At 41.4% G+C, this 16,993-nt stretch overlaps 1 protein-coding gene across 1 annotated transcript in view; it reads left to right on the top strand.

The window, feature by feature from the left end:
* The first annotated feature begins 433 nt into the window (after positions 1-433).
* ARFGEF2 (ADP ribosylation factor guanine nucleotide exchange factor 2) overlaps positions 434-16,993 on the top strand; it is a 36,600-nt gene continuing 20,040 nt past the window's right edge. The window contains exons 1-16 of the mRNA XM_065645312.1: positions 434-641; positions 6,680-6,710; positions 7,519-7,642; positions 8,334-8,480; positions 8,691-8,870; positions 9,291-9,498; positions 10,153-10,224; positions 10,518-10,666; positions 11,086-11,216; positions 11,740-11,974; positions 12,242-12,341; positions 12,573-12,712; positions 13,833-13,941; positions 14,457-14,658; positions 15,420-15,531; positions 16,102-16,307. Of these exons, the coding sequence (XP_065501384.1) occupies positions 503-641; positions 6,680-6,710; positions 7,519-7,642; positions 8,334-8,480; positions 8,691-8,870; positions 9,291-9,498; positions 10,153-10,224; positions 10,518-10,666; positions 11,086-11,216; positions 11,740-11,974; positions 12,242-12,341; positions 12,573-12,712; positions 13,833-13,941; positions 14,457-14,658; positions 15,420-15,531; positions 16,102-16,307 (2,285 nt within the window). The 5' untranslated portion in view covers positions 434-502. The remainder of the gene's footprint in view (positions 642-6,679; positions 6,711-7,518; positions 7,643-8,333; positions 8,481-8,690; positions 8,871-9,290; positions 9,499-10,152; positions 10,225-10,517; positions 10,667-11,085; positions 11,217-11,739; positions 11,975-12,241; positions 12,342-12,572; positions 12,713-13,832; positions 13,942-14,456; positions 14,659-15,419; positions 15,532-16,101; positions 16,308-16,993) is intronic.

Raw genomic sequence — 16,993 nt, 5'->3', positions numbered from 1 at the left:
ACCTGACACGTAATAGACCAATTTGCCCTTAAGCATCTTGCGTTACAGCGAGGCAGTTAGTGGGGCTGCGCCCGCACAACGTGCAGGGACGAGAAAAGGGACAATTCACGCAGAGCCGGGGGGTCCCCGCCCGTGGGGCGCGCAGCCTGCGGACACCCGCCCGGAGAAGCGTCCGGACGCGCCCCGATCGCCACAGCCGGCTCGGCAGCTCGCCCGAAGCTGCGGGGACGCCCCGGTAACTTTATTTAATCACGCCCGGTGCTTCGTTTTTCGGCCCCGCCGCCTCTGGCCCCGCCCCCGCCGCCTCTGGCCCCGCCCCCGCCGCCTCTGGCCCCGCCCCCGCGGGGAGGCGGGGTGCCGGCCCGAGTCACGTGACGGCGGCAGTATGGCGGCGCCGTGGCGGTGGCGGCCGCTGGGGAGGCGTCTCTTCCGGGTGACGGGGCTCTGAGCGCCCGGCCGCCCCGCTCCGCTCCCGGCCCCGCCGCCCCGCTCCCGGCCCGCCATGCAGCCCCCGGCCCGCGAGCAGGACGCCCGCACCAAGAGCATGTTCGTGTCGCGGGCCCTGGAGAAGATCCTGGCGGAGAAGGAGGCGAAGCGGCCCCCGCACGGGCAGCTGCGGAGAGCCTGCCAGGTGGCGCTCGGTGAGTCGGCCCGGCCGCGGGGCTCTCCCGCCTCCGCCGGGCTGGGAGCCGCGGTCCGTGCTGGCCGGGGCGGCAGCGGCGCCGCGGGCGGGGGCCCGGCGGGCTGCGAGCGTCCCGGGCACCCGCGGCGTTCCCGGCCGGGCCCCGGGGAGCCCGGGGCTCCGGGGCCGGGAAAGTTCTGCCCGACACGGGACGCGCGAGTGCGAGGAGGAGACCCGCAGACATCTGCCTGACTGGGCTCTGGTCCCGACGTGAAACAGAAACGGTTTGGGTTTGTCACTTTAGAACCCATTTTATAAGCTTTTAAAGTAGGAGCCAGGCTGGTTAAGGCCTTTGACAGTCTCAAATCTTCCAGGGCTGGTGATCTCCTGATATCTGAACTCCAGCTCATGGCCGGACTAGCTAAAAACTGGTGGTGGTGTAGCCCAATACATACAGTGTCTCTGGTGTCCTGCAGAACTGAAAATACTTTTTGTGGAGTTGATGAACTGGTCCTGAAGTCTCCCACAAGTACAAATTGAGGATATAGGTCTCTGTGTTAAAGTTCTGAAACCATATGGTATATCTTCAAGGGGAAAAAATAAACTGGGTGAAGCAGTCTAGCTCTCATGGCTGGAGTTCTCTGTAGCCTTTCCTGCTCTGCAGAGGTGACACATCTATGAGAGTTTTTGTTGCTTTGCACTGATATTTTTCCTTTGTTTAGGGGACATTTATGGCATCCAGAACAGACAGGTTGAGTATGTAAGGAAAACGGACAGATGCAAGTTCTGTCGAATGGACTGTGAAAGCAAGCTTTAAAAATAGCTGTTGTTTTTATCTTCCTTCCTACACCTTCAGGAAATTTGTAGGAGCTAATTGTAGTGATGGTATATCCAGAAAAGGGTGACCAGGTAGAAGGGTATTTTAAAATTATTATCTAAAGTCTATATAGTGAGCAATAGCATAACACGTGTGCCCCAGCAGTTAGAGAGTTTCCCTGCTTACTTCCTTTTCCTGATTTCTTCCCTAACTCCCCCAACGTGTACCCAATGCATCTACAGGACTGGGAACCTGTTTTTCTGCTATGTAAATATATTCAGAGGGCGAGAAAGGGACCTTTCCTGAAAGATTACTAGCGAAGGTCATTATGTTTACTAACATGTCGAAGATCATGACTTTTGAGGAGAGGTACTGTGCAATAGACAGCCGTTAGCTTTTGCGTGTTGGATTGTAACTGTTCTATGTTTTTATATTTTAAGGTACAGTATGTTTGAGGTTAGTTAATGCTTGTCATGATGGGCTTTTTTTGGCTAATCTTTTTGGCAAAAAAGTCTGTGTGCTTTCCTGGACTAGAGTGGAGGTCAGCATGAAAAGATAACCTTCTGTTGCCCAACTGTCCTGCACTAGTGGGGCCTTGATTACTGTACTGCAGGATCTCTGTTATATTTGGTGAATTTTGCTGCATAATTTTAAGTCGCCTATATGAATGTGGGTTTTTTTATTTACATGCGATTTTTTTTTTTTTTCTCCAAACTATTCTTTTTAAGTTAAGCTCTTTTTTTTTTTGCACAAATGAAAAAAACCCCACAGTTTTGTTTACATTTAGTTAAGTTTAATTAAGCTTATACTTTATATTAAGTAAGACTATGATGTCAATTTCAAAAGTATTAGCTTAATTATCAAGCCCTGTGCAATGGTAAATATGCTAGGAAATGTGGGAAGAAGGAATTCAGGCCAAACTTTGTAATCTACGCAAACTCTTAAGTGTGAAAGAAGCTTCAGTGTTTTTAAGAATAATAAAAAAGTCCAGTTACCTCTGAGTAAAACTAATACCGTTTGAGAGAAATGTGAAGTTAACTTTATGGAATTGGTAATTGCATCAGCTGTTGTCTTTTTTTCTTTTCTCCATCTCATACCTCAAATAGTCCCTTTTGCCTCTTACTAAATTCCATTTGCTTTGCTGTCTTATTTATACCATGGTCTTTCTAATGGAGCCTTGAGGTATTGTACACTTTATGGACCACTCGACACAGGCATGGGTCATATGGAAATGATATCTGCTCTTGGTACTGGGAGTCTATGATCCATCCTTTTTCTAAACAGAGAGGGACTGGTGTGTTCTAGAACTGCCTAATATAAGTTGTCCTGCAACTATTTCTACGGTTCCTGCTGTAGTGTTACTACAGTAGTGCTTATATTAATTACATACGCCTTAAATTTTTTGTTTGGTGAGACAGGAATGTATTTCTAATGGTGGGAATGATGCTTTTGTGTGTTCTTTTACATGAGTATTTTATTACTTTGAATGTGTTCAGCTCCTGAGAACTTCAGTAGATTACTACTGGGAATTGCTGCTGTTCTTATGTAAGAAATACAGGTATTCTTTCATTCTTATTTTAAACTGTTCTTGCTCTTTTTTTCCTCTTCCTTTTCCGGTAACATACATTTCACTGGATTAACACTGCGCAGTTTTGGACTGCAAAATATCTTCATGACTTTGTAGATATGAGAAGTGTCATAGGCTCAAATAGGACGTAAACACAAGAAGGGTGGAAGGAAGAAAACCAGTTCTTAGTGATGTGTGGGTTTGTTTTTTGAAATACACAGTGGTAATGTTGAGTAAGCGGAGTTTGAATAGATTCCTTCATTCAGTCTCTTGCTTCATCAGTAGGTGTAACGGTGGTATCCTGTACTCTTAGTGCCAGTGAGCCCCAGGAGGGACTGGGAGAAATGGGAGTCTTTTATTATAAACAGAGAGGCTGTTCTCTGCTTTAGAAAACTGTGTTTTTATGAAAACTGGTTTTCAACAGACAGCCAGTGTATTGTACATAAATAGTTGCTTAATAAGCATTTACGTGGAGCTCTAGGTACACGTGGTTCTTAGTAAATCTACTGAAGTAATCTCTATCCTGAAAAATTGACGGTGGAACACAGGCAGTATGGATCGCAGCAGTTCATGTTGGTCCAACGCGAATGGTGCACCTGGGCCTCTCATACCAACTATGACTCCTGCCCTAGGACTATTTTTAATGACACACTGTGCAGCCAACCCGGTTGTGTGACCTTCTTTGATTGCCTAGGTACCTCCATGTACATATCTTCAAGCTTTGTAAACAACAGAATTTGTTTAGTTAGCTTGTTCATGAGTTTAAAAAAAAATCTCTTAGACTGTGCCTTCACTTAGAAATCTAGTTATGTGTTCGAGAAGTCTCTGGGTATAAATGGCAGATGTCTAAAATGAATCTGCGTTTCTTAGTTTGGTAGCTGCTTGGCTAGTGTGGTTTGAGAACGCTGGGCAAAGAGCAGATAATCTTGCTTCATTGTGGCGGCCTTTTCTAAAGGGTTCTCTATAGATCAATAGAATCAATAAATGCGAGGTGTTGGATTTTTGATGTAAGTTTAAGGCAGCTGGAGCTGGGCAATGCAGGAGAGTTCACGGGGCTGGGGGAGGGAAGCTTTTGCTGCCGCTCTGTGTGTTTGGATTGGCACTGCTGTCTGGTGTGCTGACAGCCGATGGAAAGACATTGCTTGTGTCCTTGAGCTCACACAAACGATGCCTTTTTCTGCACAGGATCTAGTTTTCTTCCACTGGGACACACTTGGCTGTACATTGACATATGATGCATCTAATTGCAGGCAGGCAATTATTTCCTTCATTTTAATATATAGTTTTCAATACAAGCAAACTTAAACCATCTACTTAATATGGAATGGTAGTTATTCTCAGCATGAGGTTCATCCCGCTCTTATTATGGCCCGAGGCTCTGGAAGAAATTGCTGCAAGGCCTCGCTGGTGATCCCGGTTCTGTGGCCTGGCAGGAATGCGAAAAGGCTCCCGTTGGGCGGGCAGCGCACGTAGCGCCCGGGTGGAAGGTGTTTCTGGCTGAAGTAGGTGCGATGTGCGGCTGTGCATCTGCCCTGAGAGCAGCTGTAGCCCTGGTGCCGGGGGCAGCGAGAGGAGCCGGTGTTGTGCGCTGGTGCCCACACACTGGCCCGACTTGAGCCCGTGTCCTGGGGCTGCGGGGGGATCGAGCTGCGCCCCTCGGCTCTGTCCGAAGCGGAGCGTGCCTGGTGGGGGCTCGGCAACGGCTTCGCTTAGGCAACTGCTTCTGTTTCCCTCACTTTTGGTGGTCAGACCACCAAACGAGCGCTTCAAATGTGGAGATTTCCAAACTGTTTTGATGCAATCAGTAGCAGAGGCATGCATGGAACTTGCTCTCGTCCTTTCCTTTATACTCTTCTGCCAGCATTATTTATTAAAACACTGTTGTGGTGTAGATGTTTTCATACAGCCTTAGAAAAACCTTTATATAATAAAATTGTGGGGAACTTGGTCAAGCCTGGATTAGACTTTTCTAAAAATTTATGAAGTATTTCTGAGAGTAAAGTTATTTCTTACTGTCAGTCTCCATTGTGTTGACTCTCCTTACCAGTTGAAGCCTGAAGTATTAGGGGGTGACAACGCTGGGTTTCCACAGTCGCAGAGCTGGAAAATTACTTGTAATTCTGAAATCCCAGGCACTGGGGCCATCGCTTGGCTCATTGCCCTGCTGCTGACTTGTGCGCTATTGGCAAGTGACAATTGTCTTCCCTTTGAAAGAGCTGGACGTGGCTGTTTGCATGGTGGTCTCGCTTAGAAAGAGGTGGGCTGCTGAGCAGAGCGTGACCATTGCGGGCCTGCGGCTCTTCAGATTTTCTGGTTTCTCTGTTGACTATAGGGTGGATAATGTTCGATCAGGTCTTGTAACGTTGTTTATTGCTGACAGATGTCATTCTGCTGCTTTCTTGACTGCCGACTGTGTTGGTTTTTGTTAATGAGTGAGGATGGCAGACAGAACAGCGAGTCCCAATCCTGGATGTAGCTTATCACTCTACGCTTGTAGTTATACAGATTTCCTCTGCACTTTGCTTCCATTTTCTCTATAAAATATGGGTAGTAATGTTACAAAACAGATGTACTCTGCAAGGATTAATTCTTGTAACATTCGTTGAACAGTAAGACTGTGCAAAAACTTATGTGTTTTTTGCAGTCCTTGTTTGCTAGTGTGTTTTGTGTGTTCATGCTTCTGAGACAGAAGAAATTATTGAGGTTCACAGGCAGCATTCAAATAATCTGAACATTTAATCCCAAGCAATGGTGCCTCTCCAGAGCTGTGGAGAACGAGTACTGAGTGAGTGATCTGTTTCTGAGAACTTTGCGATTGAAACAACTCTTTAAAGCATGATAATTTGCTGGCACATGAAGTAGTGTGGGACGGACGGGATTCCCCGTGGCGTTACAAATGACTGTAGTTGCGCAGCCTTAGTGTGTGTGCTATTTGTGATGGGCTTTGTCAGTGTTCACAGGATGCGCTTATGCTGCGTCTGGTGTAATGCGGCGCTGCTCTGTATTGTGCATCATGCTGATATGTTAGAAATCCTCAAAAAGCCATACTAGGATCTTTGGGATGTGCTGCTCTATACAATAGAAATTAGAAAGAAACTTTTTTCCCCTCCTATATTTAACGTTATGAAAAGCTCCCTGAAAGCGTAATTAAAAAAAAAAAAAAGCTCTGCTGGCAAAATGACAGCGTGCGTTTAAGATTACTTATCTCTTAGGTGTGTGTTTGTTCAGCTGATGTCATCTGGGGAGGCTGAACGAAAGCTGGCCAGCCAGCGCTGCGCTGAGCAGAGCGGTCAGATGCCTCGGGCCGATGGCTTGTGCGGTGGCTTGAAGACTTGTGCAGACCTGAGCTCTCTGACATACACTTACTCTTGAATAAAAGTTGCATACTATACCTCTGTTTTCCAAAGGTATCTTTTGTTAAGAATGTTTGGAAAAATTAGCTTTTTCATGTAGAAGTTGAGATATGCCTTCCAATAAATGGTGCGACTGTCTATGTTACTCTGACCTCTGAAGCTGAAGGTGTTACAGGAAAGGAATGGCAAAAACTGAAGTGTAAGACTTCTGGTTTGAAATAGCTTTGCTTTATTACATTTTCCTTATTTGTGTTATTGATAATTATAACTTATGCTGGGTGTTAAATGCTCTTTTTTTTTTTTTTTTTTCTTTCTTCCAGATGAAATAAAAGCGGAGCTGGAAAAGCAAAGGTAAATTATTAGTTGCTGTAAACTATGCCAGAAAACAGCAAGTGGAATAATTTGATAATGGAAATGTAGGAGTGTATATTCGTTGTGGCAGTGGGTTTGTGAATACCCAGTCACACACCTTTCTGCCAAAACATGATATGGCCCGTGTGTTCCAATTACACAATGTTTGTGGCTATGGGCACTCAAGCCATAACTGCCTCTGAATTTCACTATGAAAAAATTGCAAAACTTCTAAAAGGTGCTAGTTTTTCACTTCCTTTTACTGGGCTTAATATAGCCTGATAGGAAATCATGAAGAGCAGTAGGTATTCTCTGTTTGATAGTATATGCTTTTAACTTCCTAGACCAAGAATACCAATTTAAATGTTACTTAAAGTGTTTTAGAATTTAGATTTTCTCCCACTGCTCTATGATTTAAAATGAGCCTCCAAATGTGTTTCTCTTTGCTTAGTATTCCTCATATGGGCCCTGCTTAATTAATTCAGAATAACCTGATAGATTTATCACTAATTGTGTAGGAGTTCCCCAATATTTCAGGTAGTGGGACAGTGTTGGAGTGTAGTGAGGGAAGAGTTAATTTGAAGAATATATGAAAAAGATCAGATGCAATATAAATCAATGTAAAGTGGTTTTAATGTGTTTTTTTAATAAAATGGAACTTTCTTTAAGGAAGTATGTGTGAGAGAAACTTGCATTATGTTTGTGTGCCTCTGTGTACTGTTAAGCTTTACATTTAGAAAAGGTGGAAGCATAGTTTGCTGCAATGTACGTGTTAAGAAAAATTAATAACTCTTCTTATCTGACCTAGAGAAGGCACTGCTGATCCACCAAAAGCAAACTTCATTGAAGCAGATAAGTATTTCCTTCCGTTTGAACTGGCCTGCCAGTCAAAGTCTCCACGCATTGTCAGTACTTCACTGGATTGTTTACAGGTAAGTGTTCTGTTTAAACCTGGACAGAGCGAAATGGAGAAACATCCATTTACAAAAGTCTCACATGCTGTTGGCAGTCTGAGTGAAGGAGTAATACTGTCCAGAGGACGCACAGCTGGGCAGCTGCCCACCGCGGCTCCCCAGATGCATAAACCGTGCAAAATAGGTTATTATCAGACTTGGCTGGAAGTGCATTTTGTCCAAGTCAGAAGTGTGTGTGTGTGGTGTTTCTAGTGAGGCGAGCCTTTATTGCAGCTCCTGAATGCTTGTGTTACTGGGTAAAGATGTTTCACCTGTGGTGCTCTAAAAGGAATATCTACCGTGGTGTTTCTTATGCCAATGTGATGGGAGTTGAGACTCCTGAATCTATAATACCTTGTTCCACCTTAGATTCTACCAGAAAAATGCAGCTTAAGGGCAGAACCTTTCTGTTGTGAATACGTACAAAGATTGATGTTGAAATTTTGTCTGGTTATGGTAGGAAGAAATGGTCTGGGCGGAAAAAGCTTGTGTTATCTCTTACTAAATCTGTTTTATCTGGATGTGTGAACAGTCCGAGTGTTCGGTAGCAAGATTTATTGATGATGTTAAATTTTTGTGTTAAAACTGGTTGAGGTATGCCATCTAAAACCCCCTTTTTATGCTGTACTTAACAGTATATGGTTGTCTAACCTGCATTCTTTGTACCTAGAAACTCATTGCATATGGACATATCACTGGCAATGCTCCAGACAGTGGAGCTCCTGGAAAACGACTGATTGACCGAATAGTTGAAACCATTTGCAATTGCTTTCAGGGTCCTCAAACAGATGAAGGAGTACAACTGCAGATAATTAAGGTATTTTATTTGGTCCATTTTGGTGCAATATTGATTTGCTTTTTGTATCTTTGATTTTGTAATTGAAAAAAATTTAATGCAAAGCCATACTTATAAACAGATATATATGTTTCATAACAAACCTACTGATGATTGTGGAAGATCTGCATGAAGTGTATTGCTGCCTACCTGTTTGGAATTCATATTTTACTGTGTTATGGACTTTTTCAGGCTCTCCTCACTGCAGTAACGTCGCCGTATATAGAAATTCATGAAGGAACAATTCTTCAGACTGTTAGAACCTGCTACAACATCTATCTGGCCAGTAAAAATCTTATTAATCAGACAACTGCCAAAGCTACCCTTACGCAGATGTTAAATGTCATTTTTACACGGATGGAAAATCAAGCTGTATGTAACTATTACTTTTGCTCATCTCAGGTGTTTAGGTTTGATAAATGAACAGAAAGTTTATTTATTTACTTATTTTTTAACGGGTCTGTCATTGTAATTGGATATCTGTTGGTTTGTAGCTTAAAAAAAGTGACAAATCCTGCAGTGAAACATACTGTTCAAAAATAAAATACGAAGCCTATTGATGGTAACAAGGTTTCACAGTGTTGTATCTGCCAAATGGCTTCGTGTAAACAAATGAGGGAATGCTTTTAAAATAAGCTTGAAGTTTCTTTGTAATTTGACTGGCCAAGTGATTATATTTTTCACTGTTTCTTGTTAACACATGAATTCACAAAGGAACATCAGTCGTCATAGGCATCTGTTTTCACTTATGTTTTGTGCTGTAGATTAACTTTTTCATATTATTTTTTCAAGATACAGGAATCCAGAGAAGCAGAAAAAACGAATCAGCAGAAATCCCAATGTCCTGCGATTCCGCTGGTGAGCAGGTCTCCAAAGATTGGTCTGAAGCACAGCTACCAGGAGGGCAAACCCGCCGCTCCTGTAAGCGTAGAATTAACAAACGGCGAGCCTGAGAATGGAGATGTGAAATTGGAGCAGGATCCCACTCTTTCAGCATCAGGTGAACAAGAATAGGTTGAGTCTGCTCTGTCAGTTACAATGTTTCTATTGGAAAATGCACTTCTCAGCTATTCTGGGGAGAAGTGAGTGGGGCTATTGGTTCAAATCATGCTTGGGTTTTCATTCAGAGTGTACAGGTCATCCTTAGCTCCTGTCTACAACATTATAACCATTGAAGAAAGGCTCATGTCTTCCCTATAATTCTAGTAAAACTATGTGTAGTTTATGTATATAGAATTATAATGGAATTTGACTTGGTTAAGTTGATAAAGAGGAAGGAAAGGAAGACAATCATGGTATGTGGGAAGTGACAGAATCACTTTGAGGTATATGAAGTCCCATGGTAAAAATTTGTATTATGAAGACCCTATCAAAAGCATATACTGTATCCAAATTAGGAATGTAGGATAATCTAAAAGTTTGTAACAGTTGATAAATACAAATGGCAAAATCACTGCGTTAAAAATATCAGTTTTGATTTAAACAATGGGAATAACATCGAGTATCTTTGTATGACTTCTTGGAAATGGCTCTAGAGGAGAACTACCGAAGAAAACTTTTAATTTTTAGTCCTTCTGCCTCTGTCGTGTTTCTTATTTTACTCTTCTTCCTGAACACAAGTACTAAATTAAAAATTATCTCTTTGTTTCATTAGAGGAAACAACTGATGAAGGAAAGGAAATGGTTAAAAGCATCTTGGAAGATGTGGTCAAGTCAGCTGTGAAAGGTAGCAAAACCTTTTGAAGTAAAATAGATGCAGGTGTATTGCCAAACTTTTATTTGCGTGATTATAAAAACATTGCAGTTATTTTTTTGTTATCTAAGTATCTTGTCAAGAACACTTAAGGCACTAAGAACAGGTTTTTTAATTGTCTCACGATGTTATTCTTTTGCTGGTAGCTGAGAAACTTTCTAGTTAACCAGTGCTGCTTCTGTCGCACTTGGTTGTTGAGTTTCACAAAGTCATGGGGTAAAAAACTCAATGGGTGATTTTAATCAGTTTTCCTTTTTCCCCTTTAGTGGCTGAAGAAAAGCAGGTAACAGAAACAGTTCAGGCTCTGCCTTCATTAGAGACTGCAGATATTGCTCTTTCCGGCTCTAGTAATGAAAATGTACAAACAAACGGGATTCCAGATGATGGGCAATCTGTTTCCTCCACTGATAATCTGGTAAGTAACTTCACTGGATGCTAATGTGTATTTAGGAAAGGAGAAATGTTTTTATCAAGCCAGCTGATGAGGTGGGATTTTGGGGAGGGAAGGGACAGAAGCTTTAATGTACGTGTCTTGCTCAGGCTTGAAAAGGAAGCAGCAGCTGCAATTTAAACAGATATTGAAACCAACTTCTAAAACTGATTATGCTAGTTGTACTTTAATACAGGATGGGGTCAGAGTGGAAGAATCAGTCCACATGTGTGAAAAGATCCAGATCACTAGTAGTCCTGTTTAGGTTTAGTTTAAACTTTGCCAAATGAACTTTTTTTTTTTTTTTAATCCATAGCTGACTCTCAGAGGAGCTGTGGATTCTTCCTAATTGCTCTGGTCCTTTGTCTCACTGAGGATCTAATGTTGTGTTTCTTGCTCTCAAGGAAACAGATGTCTCTGGACATCACGCTGCTGCCAAATTTTCCCATATTCTACAAAAGGATGCCTTCCTTGTGTTCAGGTCGTTGTGCAAGCTCTCCATGAAACCACTGGGTGATGGACCACCAGACCCCAAGTAATGAGACCATATTTATTACATTGTCCTCTTCAGGTAGCTTTTGGAGATAGTTCAGTAGTAAAACAAGTATTCAAAATTCACCTGTCAGGCCCTTGTTTCAGTTAGCTTGATGAATCTAGGATTGAAACTTGCTTCAAATTATTAAAAAATTAATAGTTGAGGATTTTTTTTTTGTGTGTAATGGGCTTGTGAATCTTATCAGTTGAAATGACCTTGACTATAGTATTTGTGAAGTTTTTGATGGTGAAGTGGGGGAATGCTTCCTAATAGCACTGCGTTCCATCTGTTGTCATAGTCTAAGATGTTAATACTAATGGAAAATCTCTAAATCAAGATGGCAGATGTTGTCCACAATCACTTGCAGACTGATTGCCACCCCTCCTGCCTCCCACATTGCAATGAATTAAAATAGCAGTTATTTCTTCTAGACGTGGAAGAAAAGCTGTAGTGCTAATGTTGAATACAAGTATGTATTCAGAAATACAATCAAAATATATTTAATGTTGGATTTTTTTTCTAGATCCCATGAATTGCGTTCGAAGATAGTGTCTCTCCAGCTTCTTCTCTCAGTACTGCAGAATGCTGGTCCAGTTTTCAGGACACATGAAATGTTCATCAATGCAATCAAGCAATATCTTTGTGTAGCGTTGTCTAAAAATGGAGTCTCTTCTGTTCCTGATGTGTTTGAGCTCTCTCTTGCCATCTTTCTCACGCTGCTTTCAAATTTTAAGACCCATTTAAAAATGCAGATTGAGGTAAGAGACTTTTTAACGATCATATGTATGATTTTGTAGTTATCGAATAAAAATATTGCAATGATAAAGACAGCTGGAAGTTAGAAGTTAACGTCTTAGTTTTGTTTGCTTACTAAACTAGTGTATTACTACTGTGTTAAAATTTTAAATATGCATGAGATGATACTCTTCTTCAAGAGAAATTACTGAATAGAAATTAATTTGCACATTTTACATGATTCTAATAAGTTTCAGATCATCAAGTCCCTTACCTCACGTATTTTGCAGGTGTTCTTCAAAGAGATCTTCCTGAATATTCTAGAGACTTCTTCAAGCTCCTTTGAACACAAATGGATGGTGATTCAGACTTTAACTAGAATTTGTGCAGGCAGGTATTTTCATTGGTGTGGAAAGCAGTCACTTCCTCTGGCAGCAGATGAAAATTATTTTGAAGACAAATGCCACATATAATGTTGAAGTGTGAAAAATGGAATTTGATCCCCTAGTGCTTGGGTTAAATGTGCAAATTCATCCCCATTACCTGCTCCAACTGGCTGATTTCTTTTTAAAAATGCTGTTACACTGAATCCTAATACTTGCATTCTCTTTTATTTTCAAGATGCCCAGTGTGTAGTGGATATTTATGTTAACTATGACTGTGATTTAAACGCTGCTAATATATTTGAACGCCTTGTAAATGATTTGTCCAAAATCGCACAGGGACGAAGTGGGCATGAGTTGGGAATGACACCTTTACAGGTAGGAAAAACAGTTTTGAAGATAAAGTAGTATTTTTTCCATAAATGGTGCTGTATTTTTTTATAAATGGTGCTGTCTTTGCATTGTTATTGGTACTTCCAATGGTTTGTGTTGTCTGTAACCTACTGATGTTACTTACTTTTTATTAGTTAGCTAATTTGCAGTTGGATGCCGAAGCAGTATGATTAATTTACTTGGTGGTTTTGCTGCATATTTGCATTGTGACACTAGTGTTGTTCTGGACTCTTTTGTTGGGCTGCCATGGGAGAGAGAATCAAATGAGCTTTTCTCTACCTTGCTTCTGGAGCTTATGAACCAGTAATGCCTTCATCTTGTATATTTGCTTTGCACAAACTTTTTATGCTGTATCTCCACCACAAGTATTTTTTTTTAAAATTCTACTTCCCCAGTCCCTAGAGGGAGGGTGGAGTGCAGACTGCTCTCAGCAAGAGCAGGTACTGCTGACACTGACCTTGCCTTACAGCGCTGCTTTTCTAGCCCAGCCTAGTGGCTTTCAGAGCTGAAGTCAACTTGGTGCCCGTGTTGGTGTTGGAAGTGACTGCGCCTCACGCTTTCCATTAGAATTGTATCAATGCTTGCTTGATTATTTTTTTTTTTTTTCCCCTCTCCCCCTCCTCCCTTCTGGTTTTTTGACCAGAAAGTGGAAGTAAAAACCAGGAGACTTTTGTTTCAGATTTTGAATAGTACTGTTTACTGCATAACTGCGGTAATGAGAAGCTTGTCAGATCTCTCCACGAGCACGAGCAAGGCACTACGGAGGCTTACGGGATGGTCGTAGTTGTTCGTACAACAACAGGGCCGCGTTTAGGATTTGGTGTGCGTTGCTTCTTGGCTGCGCTCTTCAGTTGTCGATAGACCGTCTGCTTAAAGCAGCTGGAATGTGTTCTGGTGTCAGTCTGGTTATGGTTGCTTTTGGCCCAGATGTATCCACCTAAATAGTCAAGGGGCAGAAACTTGGTATAACCGATTGATTTCCCTCTAACTGATGAACTTTGGAAGATTTGAATGCTGTGATGTAATGCTTTCTAAAAACTTGTGGATATGCATGTATTGGTTTGGTGTTATAGTGGGTTTTGGTTTTATTTGTTTGTTTTTGTAGGAACTAAGCCTAAGGAAAAAAGGACTTGAATGTTTGGTTTCTATTCTAAAATGCATGGTAGAATGGAGCAAAGATCTTTATGTGAACCCCAACCATCAGGCTAGCTTGGGTAAGATTGTTTCCTTACGGAGACACTAATTTGTTTAATAAGAGTGTCCTTGTGTTTATCCAGTGTTTAGAAGCTGTTCAGAAGTGTGGATGCTAGGTTTTTATGTAAAGATTTGTTTGTACAAATGAAGTATTTCACAAATGATTATTAATGCTGTTGCGGTAACTGACTCTTCAAGTATCTGGTTCAAATAACCAGGTTGTGTTTAACAGCTTTACCCAGGCCATTGTCTAAGCTATAAAAGCTGCCTTATGCGTTATAGAACAAGACGTGTGATAAATCTTGCAGTTACTAAGTTGAAGTGCAATAATTTCTCCGTAGCTGCTGCTGCTCTTCTGTTTTTGGTGGATTATTTTAGAATTGTATCAATATAGCAGCTTCATGTAGTATAGAATGGCAAAAACTATATGTGGTAAAATAATATTTACTCATAAAATTCTACTCTCTCTATATATATTTAACTAAAAGCTTTTGACTGAACAGGGTAATTAAAGTCTTGCGCTGTTTATAAATAGGTTCATATAAACCACCTGACCAGGAAATGGCTGAAGGCAAATGCTTTGATAGTGCGGGGAGACGGAGTAGTGTCAGCTCCTTGGACTCCACGGTGTCGTCAGGAGTTGGAAGTGTCGGTACCCAGACTGCTGTCCCAGATGATCCTGAGCAATTTGAAGTCATCAAGCAACAAAAAGAAATAATTGAACATGGGATAGAACTGTAAGTCCAGTATGACAGGAAAATAAAAGTTCACTAATGAAAAAAACCCCTATATGTACACCTATATTGTTTCTTATGGTCTTGCACAATCAAACCTACAGGGACACCACTTACAAATTGACCTTAATGCTGAAGACTCTTGCTGTAGCCAGAAGCTAACGCTGGAGGCTGTCGTAGTATAAAAAGTATTCAGTAAAATCTCAGGTGGAGTGGAGGGTGGTTTCACAGCTTTCCTTTGTGCTGGTTCAGCCACACGAGAGAGGAAAGCGTGTGTGTACCTAGAGAGAAATCGATTTGAGCAGGTAGGCTTAATGTGATGTTAGAGCTCTTGCACCATGTGTTGTCTTTTATTGAAATAGCATTTGAAGAATTAAACAATTGTCCAGCTGTGCTTTACTACTTTTTCATTCATTTGAACATCTTTATGTCTGCAAATGCTATAAAATGTCTCAAATAGCAACATTTTAAACATTTCATGGAAACTATAATTTGTAATATTTCAAAAGGGTCAGTTTTTAAGTGAGTTTTCTGGCTGTAACTTTTAAGCTTATCAGCAACTGAATGTACCTTATGAAATGTAGCCTGTAGTGTGATATAGTTAATATATTTGTTGCACATTCTTTGACTTTTTTCCAACTACAAAACAAAGAGCTACAGAACAGAGTCTTTGGTTTAGAAAGGCTCTGTAAAACTCAAATTTTATAGGCTGTGATATTTTTCAGTTGTAGGTCTCAATTTCCCCATGTTTTTTGTCTAAACAGGTTTAATAAAAAACCAAAGAGAGGAATACAGTATCTACAGGAGCAGGGAATGCTTGGCACTACAGCAGAGGACATTGCACAGTTTTTGCACCAAGAGGAACGCCTGTGTTCTGTAAGACCCCGTGCAGCATAACCAATACGCTTGCCTCTGTCATCTCCCCCATCTTCTGATGTCTGTATGCACGCTCTCTTTAGTTCATATTTCATTAGTACATAACTGAAAGTTGTTCTAATGAAGGTACTTAATACCAGTCCTATTTCTATTTACTTACTGTCCCAGGATTTTCAGTAAAGTAGCTGTGTTTACAATGAAGTGCTGAAGGGATTCCCCATAAATGGGAGCGTGTTTTATCTGCATTAACAGTGTCTTGCCAGCAAAGTCATATCATGTACTGCAGTGGCAAAGCATTCTGCACTGCAAGAGAAACTGGGCACAGCTGGGCTTTCCTTGGCTCACAGGAATGCAGATCTTGCCTTGGGGGGCGAGGGAAGCAAGAATATACAGATTAAAGGTATTTTCTAGTGGCACCGGTTCCTTGTCATCCCTCTAACGGTTGCTCTGCCTGCTCAGTGAAGCACATCAGTCTTACAAAACTGACAGCTGTGCAATTCTTGGATTATAAACTTTCGTGTGAAGCTGGCAGTTGGATTACACAGTAATAACTGTCTCTTGTGTTTTTAGACTCAAGTAGGGGAATTTCTTGGGGAAAGCAACAAGTTTAACAAGGAAGTGATGTATGCCTATGTAGACCAGCTTGATTTCTGTGGAAAAGACTTTGTCTCTGCTCTACGTATATTCCTGGAAGGTTTTCGTCTGCCAGGTGAAGCCCAGAAGATCGATAGATTAATGGAGAAGTTTGCTGCTAGATATATTGAATGCAACCAACGGTAATTCAAAACCTTTGTACTGGAGAAGCACCTGAAGAATGATTGTATTGTTTGTGGCTCTTAAGGGCGAGGTGCAACTCGCACTCATGCCAGGTCAGGAGCTTCTACTGGCTTGTGTGAGGAGCAGATCCGGCTGCTGGTGTTGGCGCTGACCCTCTTCAGCAGCCAGGCAAAGTGGAAACTTGGGACAGAAAGTATAACTGATGCTCGCTCTTCATTAAATCCCAAATACTTGCTAGAATGATTCATTGGAAGAGGGAAGCCCTAAGTATGTTAAACTGTCTCTGTATTAGCTGTTCTGTTTTTAAATACATGTAGATCAGTCAAGTGTAACCAACAGTCATAAGTAGCAATTGCTAAAATTAAGAATACACGGCAAAAATAGTTAATAAGACGTTACATGTGGTTTTGCTTGCCCATTAGATGTTGAACAAATTGTACATATGTTAGTTGACATCAAGTAGGCAGTGTTGCTATTGTTTGTAATGCAATAAACTAACATTGAAGTTTAGCTAAGTGTTCAGGCTTAATTGGTTCTTGTTCCTTAGTCTAGGTGTTGTATCACTGGGTTGGTTTTGTATAATTTTCTATGAAACCCTGGGAGTGAAAAATAAGCTGTTCTTTAGCTTTCGTAGGATTATGCAAAGAAGGAGAAAGTATAATCTTTTGGGAATGTACTTGAAAAT

The sequence above is a fragment of the Caloenas nicobarica genome, chromosome 15 (assembly GCF_036013445.1).
Source record: "Caloenas nicobarica isolate bCalNic1 chromosome 15, bCalNic1.hap1, whole genome shotgun sequence".
Taxonomy (NCBI): Eukaryota; Metazoa; Chordata; class Aves; order Columbiformes; family Columbidae; genus Caloenas; species Caloenas nicobarica.
Note: the sequence above shows the minus strand (reverse complement) of the source record. Positions and strands in the feature narration are given on the sequence as shown.